At 43.9% G+C, this 13,525-nt stretch overlaps 4 protein-coding genes across 4 annotated transcripts; 1 reads left to right on the top strand and 3 right to left on the bottom strand.

Moving 5' to 3' along the window:
* Window positions 1–766: 766 nt before the first annotated feature.
* L203_100771 (uncharacterized protein) lies at window positions 767–2,373 on the top strand (the record flags this gene model as incomplete). Its single annotated transcript, XM_066210225.1, has 5 exons — window positions 767–844; window positions 899–998; window positions 1,057–1,490; window positions 1,542–1,695; window positions 1,748–2,373. 5 exons carry the CDS (start codon window positions 767–769, stop codon window positions 2,371–2,373), a joined length of 1,392 nt encoding a protein of 463 aa, XP_066066322.1.
* A 173-nt stretch (window positions 2,374–2,546) lies between these two features.
* Window positions 2,547–4,664, bottom strand: L203_100770 (uncharacterized protein; the record flags this gene model as incomplete). The annotated part of the gene is made up of 6 exons (XM_066210224.1): window positions 2,547–2,928; window positions 2,982–3,092; window positions 3,145–3,721; window positions 3,774–3,966; window positions 4,024–4,453; window positions 4,507–4,664. The coding sequence occupies 6 exons, from the start codon at window positions 4,662–4,664 to the stop codon at window positions 2,547–2,549; spliced, it is 1,851 nt and encodes a 616-aa protein (XP_066066321.1).
* A 1,177-nt stretch (window positions 4,665–5,841) lies between these two features.
* L203_100769 (uncharacterized protein) lies at window positions 5,842–6,693 on the bottom strand (the record flags this gene model as incomplete). The annotated part of the gene is made up of 7 exons (XM_066210223.1): window positions 5,842–5,970; window positions 6,028–6,150; window positions 6,203–6,247; window positions 6,299–6,397; window positions 6,461–6,508; window positions 6,569–6,598; window positions 6,655–6,693. The coding sequence occupies 7 exons, from the start codon at window positions 6,691–6,693 to the stop codon at window positions 5,842–5,844; spliced, it is 513 nt and encodes a 170-aa protein (XP_066066320.1).
* A 297-nt stretch (window positions 6,694–6,990) lies between these two features.
* Window positions 6,991–13,027, bottom strand: L203_100768 (uncharacterized protein; the record flags this gene model as incomplete). Its single annotated transcript, XM_066210222.1, has 7 exons — window positions 6,991–7,039; window positions 7,088–7,150; window positions 7,201–8,177; window positions 8,225–10,961; window positions 11,013–11,339; window positions 11,388–12,154; window positions 12,200–13,027. 7 exons carry the CDS (start codon window positions 13,025–13,027, stop codon window positions 6,991–6,993), a joined length of 5,748 nt encoding a protein of 1,915 aa, XP_066066319.1.
* Between the last annotated feature and the right edge of the window lie 498 nt (window positions 13,028–13,525).

The raw sequence follows: 13,525 nt of genomic DNA, 5'->3' as shown, positions 1-13,525 counted from the left end.
ATTCTCAGTTTGGGAAAACAGCAATATCTGGAAGTAATTAGCAAAGATGAATCTGTCAAGCAGTACCGCCATATATGAGGCTCCCTTCTCCAAGCATTTAGGTCTTATTTGCGGCCTGGAGACACCATCAGCTTAATCAAAAGAAAGGTGTTCTCGACACCCACCATGAGTGTGCCTCAACCTCCAAATATTATATCGCCTCCAAGTAGCTTATATCCACAGAAATGCTACTCCAAAGACAGCCTCCTTGAAATCAAATCCACTGATAAAAGAGGAGGACTCAAAACGTTCAGTGTTTATCTAAACATTATCTTATCACAAGTACCTGAAATATGATCCGGACGAGGAAAAGCTCAGAATGACAAGCAGGACAAGCAGAGCCAAAGACGAGCTCAAAACATAAGCAATACATACTCAAGACCTCCCATCTGAAGCTCGCCATTACTTCTCTTGTTCAAGGCTTATTCTCTCTTGGGTTTTGAAATTGCAGAAACTTGTCCAGGAATTGATTCCGCTTTCCACTGATATTGTCTAAACAACCTCGTGACATCAAAGTGTCCGAATCTCTGTACGTTCACTTTTATTTATTTATTTGTGATCTTGATTTAACTATTGACGGCATCGAATCTATATCTTCTAATGAAAATTCACTGCCCATCGAGCAACGTTTAGAGCCACAAAGGTCAAGCCGTTCTCAAGCATACCAAATCGTCAAATCAGGCTTCTCTGTGTCAACAATCAAAGACTTTGTTTCTCTATAGTCGATATGAACAAAGATATAGAAATCATTTCATTACCGCTTCAATTACCGAATGGCGTGACTGTACCAAACCGACTGGCCAAGGTTGGTATAACTGAAGCAGCTTCGAGGACATTCAATTCTTATATCTCTCTTTAGGCGGCCATGGCAGAAGGTATGGGACGGTCTGGTCTGACATCTGGCCATCTACGATTATACCGACAATGGGCTGAAGGAGGATGGGGCATTGTTATATCAGGTGTGTTACCATCGTGTCTCGATGAGCAAAATGCACTTGTCTTATTGTTCCTTAATAGGCAATGTTCAAGTCGACCCACGGCACCTTGCAACTCCTTTTGACCTGCGAGTGACGGATGATCCTCGCGAACGTTTGGCATATAGCCACTTAGCCAGTACAAATTCAATCCAACACGAGCCAGCTCTCCTCTTAATGCAAATATCTCACCCAGGTCTCCAGTCATCAGCGACGTTAAGCTTTTCTCGGCCTATCTGGGAACCCGCCATTGCTCCTTGCTCGGCGAGACCTTATGTAGGTGATGGGATTCTTGGATGGATCTATGAACATTTGCTTTGGCCAAAGAAAAGCAGGAAGGTTGAAAGTGTTGAAGAATGGCTCAAGATTGTGGACCAATTTGTGTATACAGCAGAAATGGCAGCTGAAGCTAGCTGGGATGGTGTACAGATACATTCTGCTCATGGATACCTACTCGCGGAATATTTATCGCCATTGGTAAGAGTCAGGCAATCTTGATTAATCAGTCCGGCTCAGATATGACCATAGACCAATCCAAATCCTACCCCGTTACCTGGTGTTCCCCCAATGGTACCCTTGAGGTTGCATCCTCTGTACCTCATCCTAAGAGGAATTCACCAAAAGACGCAAAAATCTTTTGTTAAATCTGTCAAAGTTAATTGCTCCGACTTCGTACAAGGCGGCGAGTAGCACTTGATATCTATAACAGAAAAATGGTTAATGAAGTGTAATAGGTCTTGACGAGAAGCAAGCATCGGAAATTATCAAAAATTTAGCATCGTGGGACTTGATTGACATTATTGAGATATCAGGGGGCAACTACTCTTCTCCTGCTTTTGCCTCCGCTGAAACTTTATCACTTCCGCTTTCCAAGCGTCAGTCGCTTTTTGCCCATTTCACAACCTTTCTTCTACCTTCGCTTCCACCTCCGCCTCTGGGACCTGCAATATTATTGACTGGCGGCTTACACAGAAGAAGACTTATCGCCTCTTCACTCCGTGAGAGGGCATGTGATCTTGTAGGTATCGGTCGGCCAGCATGTCTCGTTCCAGATATTCCAATGCGCATCATCCTCAACATCAAAGTTCCCGACGATTGTGCGGAAGTCGGCGGTTATACGATTCCCCAAAGCAATTTCCTCAAGTTCGTCCTCGGCGGTTCTAGTAAAGCAGGGGGTGGGATCCCCCTAGTAGGCGCAGGTATATCCACTATGTGGCATACATGGCAAATGTGTCGTATAGGTAGAGGCGTTCAGCCAGATAGGGAAATGCCGTGGCTCAGAGGTTTGATCATTGAGTCCATCTGGAAAGGAATGGCCAAACGCGAAGGCGATGGAATTGCTCATGATCGAAATTACTGATGTATTTGAAAATGAATAATTATATTATACAATCAATGGTCTGGTTAACGATTATGAAATATTAATGACGACTGGCCGATTACCTCATTCATAATGACACAGAAACCTATATGAAGTGCATAAAGGACTGATGAACAATACAACAAAATATCTTGTCGAACTCTTTTTGCACCTCATCTTGGAGCCCAATCACCGAAAATGAGCGCCGAGAATCCTTCAAACTCAGGTATTGCCAACATGTCTTCGACACCAGTATCTGGGACATTCTTCCAGACAGCCTTGCCCCAATGACTAATCGCAGGCAAACAATCTACTAGTCTTCTTGTTGGCTGCAGACCGACAGAGGTGAAGCATCGCTCTTTAAGAGAGGTAAGAAGATTCTGCATGAGAGAAGAGACTCCCTTTTCCAAGAGATAATTTGCGTCTGGAGAGCTCAGGTGTGTGAGGGTCTCATTAAACATTGAAGCAAGATGAGAAGAATGGTCCAAAGGTTGACGAGGAAAGGGGGTGCGGAGATTGGTTACGGGTGAGAGCGGAAGCATGACTGTTGAAAAACTGAAAGAGTGGTTGAGTACACTTTTCAATATGGGAGCCCAGACAAAACATACAAGGTATGTTTTGATTCAATCCCCGATGGTATCTCAACCTCAATCTCTGCTCGTACCTCCTTGAGGAGGAGTTCCCAATCGTATAAAGTCAACTCCTTCTTCAATGCCATGCTGGGCAATCTTTCAGCTACTTGAAGTTTTACTCAAATGGCACAGATCTCACCTTCCAAAGAATTTGTCAACAACCTCATCAACCCTTGCTGCAAGAACCTTCCAGCCCTCATTCAATATCCACCATGAATAGCTCAAAAATAATATCTCTGCTGCTTCTTCCTCTGCCCTTCTTTGAGCTCCAATTTGGAGGATGTTGACCTCGCCCATTCTTTGTGCCTGATTTGTTTTGTGTGACGCGAGGAACGATGGAAGATAAGTAGTTATTTGCTTGGGTAGGTAATTAACGGGATTGGGTAAGATAGATGTACCGCTTTCTACAAATTCGGATAAGCCCATTGAATCTACAGAGAATGATGAAAGCCAGCTGTTCTTCTTCTTTTTAGCTGTAGCAGTGCCCATGGATAGACCAGTAAGGGTAGCCTCCGAAGCATTATGTCGGGGTGTACAAAATCCATCTTCATCATCGTCTTCATTTTTGAAGCCCTGGGGGTTGGTATTCATTCCCTCGTTATATGATTTTCTCAGATCGTTAAGATATGCGTTCCGGGCAATTACAGCAAGTTGAGAAGAAGTAAGAAGATAGAGCATGGGTAAGATATAGACTGTTGTCAATGTCCGAGCAATACCTGTTGTATTATCAATATCCGGTGTCGAGGCAGTCATGATTCAAAAACTTACTTTGCACTTTCAAGTCCTTCCATAGCTCTCTTTTGCTCTTGTTCATAGCTGGAGGAGAGGAGTAAACCTGTCCAATTGAGGGTGAAGAAGGATTTGGGCGATCAGGCTGAGATAGGTCTGATCGAGGCGAAGCAAAGTTGGATGAAGAATCTGTTGGAGGGAGCGATATAGATTGGGAAACAATTGAAGAGAGCTGTGACCGCAAAGAAGTCAATAGAGATATCGGAGACTGACGCTGCATTCAACCTACTCCATCCTCAGTTTCCGAACTTGCAGATATAATGCCACTCTCAGTTTCGGGGTCCTCGCCATTTCCCTTATGAAATTCGCTAGCCCAGCTTTCACCTATACCAAGCGCGTGTTGTGCCTCGAGATTCGTGCCATCATGGTTTTTTGTGCTACCCGAGTCGTTCTCATCGGTCTCCGTAGATGATGCGATGCTCTGATCCAGCATTTTCTCCTTCCGTTGCGCTTGAAGATGCAATGAGTTGTTAGAGTTGGAGGAATCCACGCTGGAAACAGATTCATTCATTAAAGGTGCCAACGTGGAAAACTCTTGTATAGTTTGACTTGTGCTTTCTACCGGGTAGGCTTCAAAGACTTGAGGATAAAGTGTAGGCAGAAGAGCATATACTGTAAAGGATATTTGAGAAATCAGTGAAGTGAAGTGATTTTTGAGCCTATAATACAAGTCAAGTTTGAGCTTTAGGCAATTCTTCCACAATTCTCTTACAATTCCCGCTGCTTCTTCTCTCTAATAGCCTTTAACCGACTCTCTCTTAAACGCTCAGCCACATAAGTGCTCAGAAGGTAGAACGTAGACGCTGTACCAATAAAGAGAAAGAGGCGGCGCATCCGGCGCTGCCATGGAGACTGTGATGTCGTTGACATTTCTTAAATAGAAGATGAGTAAATTGGTGGAAAGAAAAGAAAGAATAAGAAGTCGGGAAATGCTAAAGATGATACCTGTAGTCGGTAGTGAAGGTCACCGGATTATATTACGTAATGTCGATATATCCTAGTAAAACATAGACAAGATTGAAATTATTTTTCTATTTCTTCTTCAAAATAAATACAACTCAGAAAGGTATAATGGTCTCAAAGTCTTTCCAAACATCTTCTATAGCACCAAGGTATATATATGCTGCCTAGTGCTATGTATTGGCTTCCTAACTCATACGAAAGTTTAACGATACTTTTTAAGTGAGTAAAGCTAAACTCATCATAGAGGCAAGTCATGAAAGTGTTGGAAAAGGAATTTTAATGAATTTACAGGTTACAATGACTCATAAAAAGCGATTTTGTCGGTTGAACATGGAAAAGCTAGCCCAGATATTTAAGTAAACATCCATGAGGACTGCTTAGTCTTGATGTTGTTACAAATATCAGTAGAGGGGAAACAATTGACAATGCTACCTTAAAGGTGTTTTTGGAGCGCTTACTGAGAATAGATCTTTTTTACTAGGATCATCAAGCCTCTTCATTTGACCTGCGGGATTTGCACTGCATGTGGAATGGTCAAACAATGTAAATTTTGAACCATTGTTTTGAAAATGAAAAAAGAAAGTATAAAGAGTACTATCGTCAAAGTCTTGATAAGTAATTCCTTGGTAAGTTTTACAAGATCGTTTGATAGCAAAGATGATTTTATAAACCAGAGGGGACTAGGAATACGTTTGTGAATCAAGCGCAGATTCCTCAGTTGGTACGCCGTTGTTACAATGAACATCACTGTGTCAGAACCTTGGAATTATGACATGGAATATAGGCAATAAATAATAATGCAACGTAGATTGCATTATTGTGACCTTTTGGTACAGAGCGTGGATATTAATTATTGGTAATATTCATGACACACTGCCCTTTTGCGACGAGATTTCAACAGAATACGAACCCAAAGACATGCATCAAGCATGCTGAGAATAACTTCTACTAGCCAGATTTATCACAGACTTTTGTAAAAAGTGTTGAGCGTATGAAAATCATGCTACAAAACTTGAGATGCCTCACGATCTTCTCCCTGTTGCCTGTCATTCATGAATTCACCTCTTTCCTAATGACCAATCCTCTAGGAGCTCTTAAGGTCATCAATGAGTCTCTGAATATTTTCATCGCCTTCGATACGCATAGTGTCCCATTCAGATAGGCTGTCTGCCTTGAGACACTCGGTATAAAAGGCAATTGATGGCGTATTCCACTGACAAACAATCAGTACACCGATGTCATTCGCATTGACTTGTAAAAGCTAGCTGACCTTGAGAACTCGCCATTCCATTCGCTTGCAATGCTTATTCTTTGCAATTTGCCCCAGTTCGCCAAAGAATCGCTTGCCGAGACCTTGGTTTCGATATTCACTCTTAATATACAAATCTTCCAGCTTTGTATAGGTCAGCTTGAGCACACCCACCGTGTAAAACACAGTCGCTCACATAGAGGCCTGGGGCAGCGAGCCAGGTAGAATAGGTGAAAAAGTACTGGCGGTCGTTTAACACTAGTGAAGCCATAATATAAAAACAGTAACGTACCAACGCAAGCCCGACAGCTTCCCCAGGTTTCCCATCCTGAGACTCTCTACGAGCAATCAGACATTCTGCATAATGTTTCTCAAAAATGTTTTCAACCATCTTGGGCGATAGTGTCAGCATTGTCAGTCAATTGTTCCACTGGCCTTTTCATAGGCAACTGACCATCTCAGACGTAGCTTTTACTTCATTTTCAGCCTTTTCGTATACAGCCTGTGTATGCGGTTAGGTTTAGAAGCAACTTGGAAGAAAAATAGCATGAACGTGACTTACAAGTTCTATAATAAGTTGGAGAAGATCAGGCTACCACGACCATGTATCAGCCCATAGCGATAAACCCAAGGTTCCAAGAGACATACCACATCCTCTCTAGTGGCAGCTGAGATTTTGATAGACATTGTGTATTACCGTTGAGTCCGACAGGTTTTTAGAAAAAAATAATATTGTAAATGTTTTGGTTGAAAAAGAACAGTCGAATGGTAAAAGCCGCAACGTACATAGATCGGGACACCTTATCAAATGCTTGGTTTAACTTTGAAATAGTGTGGCATGCACGAAAATGTGGGGCACCACAGCCCATCAAGCATAATAAAAAGACATCGTTCATAATAAAAGATACAGTAATGGATTGTAGGTGTATATCTATTCCACAAATTCCATACCACCTACCCGACTCACTTCTACATCACGACGCATCACTGGCCTTGTTCTGCAGGTGTTCTTTGGGAAAACAAGCGGGTAAAACTTGAAAAAATCGTGAGCATCAACACTATCCTGCCTATAACGACTCACTCTCTCAACATTTCTTCTCTCTTCATTTCGTCATTTGGATCCACCTTTTCCGTTGGAGGAAGCCTGCAAGCCATCAGCCTTAATTGTACGCATAAAGTTACACGAAAACCCACATTTCTCTCAATCTGTTCATCGTTCTCAATCGACTTCGCCAACTCGTAATATATTCTGCCTCAACTGGAGTCCTTGCGTTTCTGATATGTGCAAATCGTGCCGCCATGTCGTTAGCCATCAAAGCAATCTGTCTGACGAATACAGGCAATATTGACTTTGATACTATGCGAAACTCTCCAACAGGACTAAACTCAGGGATCCCTGGCGCTCGTTGCACGATGACTTTGAAGTAGTTGTCTCTACCTCGGGTGGCCCAACTTTTTGAATCTCCGCTAGTTGTGTTGAATCCTTGAGGCGCGTATGTTTCAAGGCTTGTATGGGGCGATATAACAATGTTGATGAAGTTGAAAGCTGTCTTGATGGTATCAAAGGCGAAGTCCATGCCACACTCATTGTAGATAATCTTCACAAAATCGTTACCAATCAAGCGTTTTTTACGGTCGAATTTTGGATCGTTAGGGTTAATGGGCATCATGGTAGCAGTATGGAAGACGGTCTGAGTAAGGTCGTCCCACCAAGCATAGGAGTATTCACCATCAGAGTCGTCGCTCCTATTCAATCCCCCTGTAAAAACATCCACTTGGCCTTTGAGCCTAATGAGACGTCCCAGTCCTGAAAGAAACTCAAGGTACGTGGAGGACCCATCAATGTTGCCTAATATTTCCTGCTCATCTGTTTGATCCGGGCCAATGTAGAGTACACCAAGTTTGGCAGAATCGATGACAGGCGTATTCTCGATGGTACGCAAGGATCGCATGTATTTCTCTTCATTGGGAATGAGTTGACCCCGAGGGACTTCAAGACTTGCGTTTGGATATGAGGATAAGAGTTGTAGAGCAAGGTACGCAGGGTCGACAGCAACATCTTTGCGACGTTGAGAAGGAGTAGCGCCACTCCAAATCCATTGATTACTGTTCTCTGCAACTTCTCCTGAGTCTCCATCACCCTTTTGCAACCGGACAATCTCTTCCATGATCTGCACTTTGTCAGACTGATTTCGTACAGAAGTTTGACAAAACTCACTTTCTTCTCATCATCCTTGACGATTGCTTGCCTATTGGCCATCAAAACAGACGGCAGTGAAAACAAATCAGCATTCGTTTCTTCCAACTCCAACAAGGGAACATTTTCTAGTTTTGCAATCATTTCTGTAGTACCTGTAGGTCTAATTGTTGTTATACTAGCCCAGCCGCTTCTAGGATGAGATGTAATTGAGATGATAGCGCCTCCGAGGAACCAACTCTGTTTCTTAGGCGGTTCACCTTCTCTAGGATCCTGCATTACCATCTCGGCTAAAAACGATGAGGCTGGCTTGGGGTCGGCATTAGCATAAGTGTATCTTGCTAGCCAGTCAAGACAAACTTCTGCCATTTCATCAACTAACACTCTCTTGGACCGACTTTGAAGAAGCTTGACGATAATGTGTTTGACAAGATCTGGTCGAATACTGAGCTTGAGAGCGAGGAACCAGACGTATATAGCATGATATGCAAGACCAATCACGTGTTGAGATAACGTATAGCTCTGGCGTTTGTCAGGCGTCATATCGGGAAGCTCATCCGATCGGGCATTATGCTCTGCAATATAGTCTATCACAAGGGTAAAGACGTCCTTGTACTGGGCGTCTGTAAAATTGCGGAATAGGGAGTAATGTTGACCTAGAGCAAGAAGAAACTCCAAGAGATGGACTGCAATGCCAGAAGTCAGGTTAATGTCACGCAATTTATTGATAATTGATAACAACCGCTTAGCCACCGACTGCTCCATTTCATAAACACATAGAGTGAGACCTTGGATACAAGGTTTCGCCACAATCGTGTTTGACTCTAAGCAGGTTTCGAAAGCCGCGATCAAACGATCACATTCTGTGCTATCCAAAACATCTTTGTAACTGATTAGAATCGATAAAATTTGATATACCGCAGCGTTCACATTGGGGCGTTTGATGAAGGCATGATGTTTACACCGCCTCTCAATCCTATTATCTTGTTGAATTGTCGAACACAGTTCCTTCATTAATTGCTTAACTTCTTCTGTTGCCCGACCACCTCGGAAAAAGAGCTTGTTGCTAAGCTGTAAAGGCAAGAAACACAAGACATATGATACCACTTCCCAATTCTTTTCGTGTTTAAGGATACCATTAAGACAAGCTACATATTCTGAAACGGGCAACCAGACACCCTCTACAGGCAACGCATTCTCGACTCGTAAAGAAGGGTGGTTCGGATCGTATGTCAGAAGGCCTTCGCTTGGAAGACGGTCTGTCAGTATATCGAAGGCGAGAGTTTCTGGAACAGACCAAAGCGGGTTATAGTCTGCCGTTGCGCTTGTTTCGACACCGGTTGGTCTTGAGCGACTCCGACTCCTATTGTTTGTTGACGCCCTTTCACGCATGCTCTCCCTAGGGCCTGTATTTACTGATTTCGCTCTAGCTTTAGCCCGGGCTTCTTCCGCATCAACGACCAGAGCAATCTTTTGCGCCTCGACAGCCTCTTGAGTTCGGCAAAGTGTCTCTGCAAATGGGCGGATTGCCTCGTCAATATTGTTATGAAAATAAATTCGATGTTTGAAGTCTGCTCGTAAACGGAACAACCATTGGAGGATTGTGACCCTAGCTTTTGGGCATTTGGCGCTGACAGCAGCAATTCTCGATGAAAGAGCGGCGTCAGTGGAAGAATGTTCTGATAACGGATAAAGCAAATCCAATAAATCTCGATAAACGGTGATGCATCGAGACGAAGCCGGGGTGCGAGCGGCTTTGGCCGAAGACGAGAGAGAGTGAGGAGGCGAGAAGGCGAGTTGATTAAAGATGGTAATCATTGCACGCACTGCGAGAAGCGAATGACAATCAGAATGAGTAGGTGGAAGAAGAGGTGGAAGCTTTTCTTCTTCCAAGGTAGCGGCAGCTAATGGAGCCGAAATAGATGGAAGCTCTTTAGATTTCATAGGCGGGGACAGCGCACTCATTAGCCCTTTCAGCCCTGAAGAACTGGACACCGACTCCTTGGATTCTTTAGGTCCCTGGGAATGGATAGAAGCTGTCGCTGATTTCTTCGTGTCCACTCGTGGTGCAGGAAACTCATCGTATTTGCACCAAGCGGATGTTGCCAAAGAAAGAATCAAGCTCCTAATTCCGTGAAAATTACCTCCTGCAGCGGCGTCTTGGACCTCTTGACTCGGTATTGTCGAAGCGTCCTCTTCTTGAACCTCGCTTGCATTCTTTTGTGATCGCGCCTGTCGACGTTCTTCATTACGCTCAAACGTTTCCATGACGGTTGCCTTGACAAGGACGTCTAGAGCAGCTTGACGAAACCAACTTTCTGAATGACGAAGAAGAGCCTTTTCAAGGAAAGGGATGATGACTTGTGATACTACCGTATTCCTGAATTGGGAAAGCTGTTCTGTGTATCCATAGATACCGCTGAAGAGAAAAGATGCAAGTCTTTTTCTAGCCTCAGGAAGACTAAGGGAGGAGAAGTAGAACAAATTGAGCAAGCTCCAGTTGTTCTCAATCCAGGCGTCTGCAATAGGTATACAAAGTCCATTATCTTGATAGTAATCAATAATTACAGCAGCGTCGCTTTCCGTGAGTAAGGTATCGAAAGAGAGAAGAAGTTCAATATATGATGGATGAGTGAATCGAGCCTTCAATTTTGGCGGTACTAATGGCTTAAGAGAATCAGGGATTTGATGACAAACTTCATCAAACATGAGTGCAAATGGGGTTTGTTGTTCAAAACCAAGTGAGTATCCCCCATCGCTATCAGAAGTCAATCAGCTTGCAGCAACCTCCTGATACACAAGGACTTACATATGAGGGTAAGCCACAAGAACCAATGCTTTGAGTATGTCACAAGCAGCTTGACCTTCCGTCCACACATTCCCTTTGACTTTTTTTGCCTTTTCTGGTGACAAATGTTTAGACCTTTGCAGATAATCTTGTACCAGTGCGAGGATGGCAAAGTCTACTGGCTCCCACCTTGCCCTTTCTGTTCTCTCTTCTGGCGCTATGAATCGAGTCGTTGATAAAGCAGCAACAAAAGATGAGGAGAGAGAAGACAGCGAGGACAATGGCATATTACTAGATGATGGCGAGTCTAGAGGGTTATCGAGATTAAGAAGGATGTTCCGCGCCACACTTAATATTCGTAAACAAACGAAGCTCAATGAAAACAGTGACACTTACAATACTGCCCCTTGCACGACCTTATGATCGGCTCCTACTACGCCTTCGTATAGTCTTTTGAAGTTTTCAGATATCTCTTCTTCCAAAACTGTTGTCAAAGCATGCTCTCCTCGTCGTCCACTATTGGATTTGAACATTGTCGTTAAAAGTTTGTAGACGGCTACTTGAGACACATCTACCCCCGGATCCTCGTCACAGGCAACACAGATGCAAGCAAAGCTCATGATATCCACGAAAATTTCTTTTGGGAGTACTGTACCATCAATGAAGATCTCAAAGAAGGTGCATACATTGGGAAGTATGTAAAGCCACCTTGGAAAAGGGTTAGGCGAGAACGGAAGCGTGGGAGATTGGACTGCAGAAGGAGACTTGCTAGAATAGATGGATGGTTGGCGGGGGGGTCGTATGAGGGAAGAGGTAGATGCAAATGTATCGCTTCTTCGAGAGCTAGAGACAGCTCGACGTAGTGAGTTCTGGACAGCGCCAGGTGGAGGAGGGGATACTGCATGAGGGATAGGGCTTTGAGTTGCGGTGATCGCGATGGATTCACGCCTGGAATAGTTCATGTCATACGGCAGCATATCGGGAGGGGTGGATGAGACTAGGCCTCTCGCAACGAATCCAAGAACGGGTTCTATAATACGCGGGATGTCTTTATTGGGGTCAAGTAGCGCAATTGAGTTGGAGCAGATTGAGCGGACAAGATCAATAATCGACGATGCTATTTCATAAACAGTCGGTGTTGGAATTGGATCAAAGGGTTTTAACTGGTAGCGATGAGCTAAACGTCTGTCTTGACAACAATTACTCACTTTGACAAAAAAATTCTGTGCAGCTTCGCCAGAAGCACACCATATTGCCCAATCTTCTTTGATCTCCCCCAGATGTCTAATCAGCCAACCTACGATACCTGCCAAACTTTCTACCTTAACCCCTCCTCTAGTTAGCGCCCAGAGTGCGTCCACCTGTACTGACAGAAGCTCCAGCTTAGACTCCGATGGCGCACTACCTTCGTTGGATGTACCAATAACTATTTCATATACTGAGCGCATGGTGGTGGTTTCAGGTAATGAAAATGTCGAGCAGGAGTCCTCGGTGATGTAGGGTGTTGGCGGGCAAATCAACAAGAGTGAGGCAAGGAGACGGAGGCCTGCAATACGGAGCGGCATATTCGTATAGCAGGCTGCAAAGCCCATGGAAAGGGTATAGAGGGTTCTGATGTTATCTGATAATATTTTCTGTTCAGTTCTTTCTTCATCAACTCCAGCAGGCGTATCACTATCCAAACCATCTCCCTTCTCATAAACAGCATTACCCAGATAGATCGCTGTCGCTTTTACATATTCTATTCGTTCTCCTTCCGATATCAATGCAGATGCATCGTTGTTGGGATTTATCAGCTGAATGGCCTCATCTAGGTGAAAATCAACTGCCTTCATATTGGTCCCCTTATCTGCCAATTTATCCCTGGAAATGGTGCTAAAAATGGAAGATTGTGGCTTGATTTCTTCTTGACCTGTAGATGTTTTTGTTGTCGCACTTGCTCGCCCCCATACTCGACGAGAGAGAAAACGAGGCGCATTCAAGGCAGGAGAGGTATTTTGACCTTGGCGGTCTTTTGTTCTGTCAAAGTCGGTCATGACAGTTTTCTATTGGATTGATATGCGTATATGAGTTAAGGATAATGGTAGTCGTTCGAATACTTCAATTTGCTTTAACCTTTGAGAGCCAGGTGACGAATGCCTATCTCCATGAAAAATTAGCATAAGAATCTAGTCAGCAAAGCTGCTATTCAATAATGTGAGATATAGTCAGCGACAAGGAATGTGACGAGATGGAAAAGGCTGAATCGAGTAGTACAGCCAACCACCCCTCCAGATAATCCCATCGCAAGTCGCTGGCAACAGTGCCATGCCTCTAATCAACTTGGTCTCTCCCTTTTGAGTCACGCTCGCCATGCCAGTCGCCCACCACCTGCTTGAGCAGCCCCGGCTACGATCACTAACAGACTTACCGGGCATCCCAACACAGAGCTCTATAGTCACCGTTGGTAGTGGAGTATCATTTGGACATAGCGAACATAGGTTTACTTGCTATTTAGGCGTTGTAGAGATGCACTTTTAAAAATGATGAAAAGG

This window comes from Cryptococcus depauperatus, chromosome 1 (assembly GCF_001720195.1).
Source record: "Cryptococcus depauperatus CBS 7841 chromosome 1, complete sequence".
Classification (NCBI taxonomy): Eukaryota; Fungi; Basidiomycota; class Tremellomycetes; order Tremellales; family Cryptococcaceae; genus Cryptococcus; species Cryptococcus depauperatus.
The sequence above is the reverse complement of the archived record's forward strand: the minus strand, read 5'-3'. Positions and strand labels throughout refer to the sequence as shown.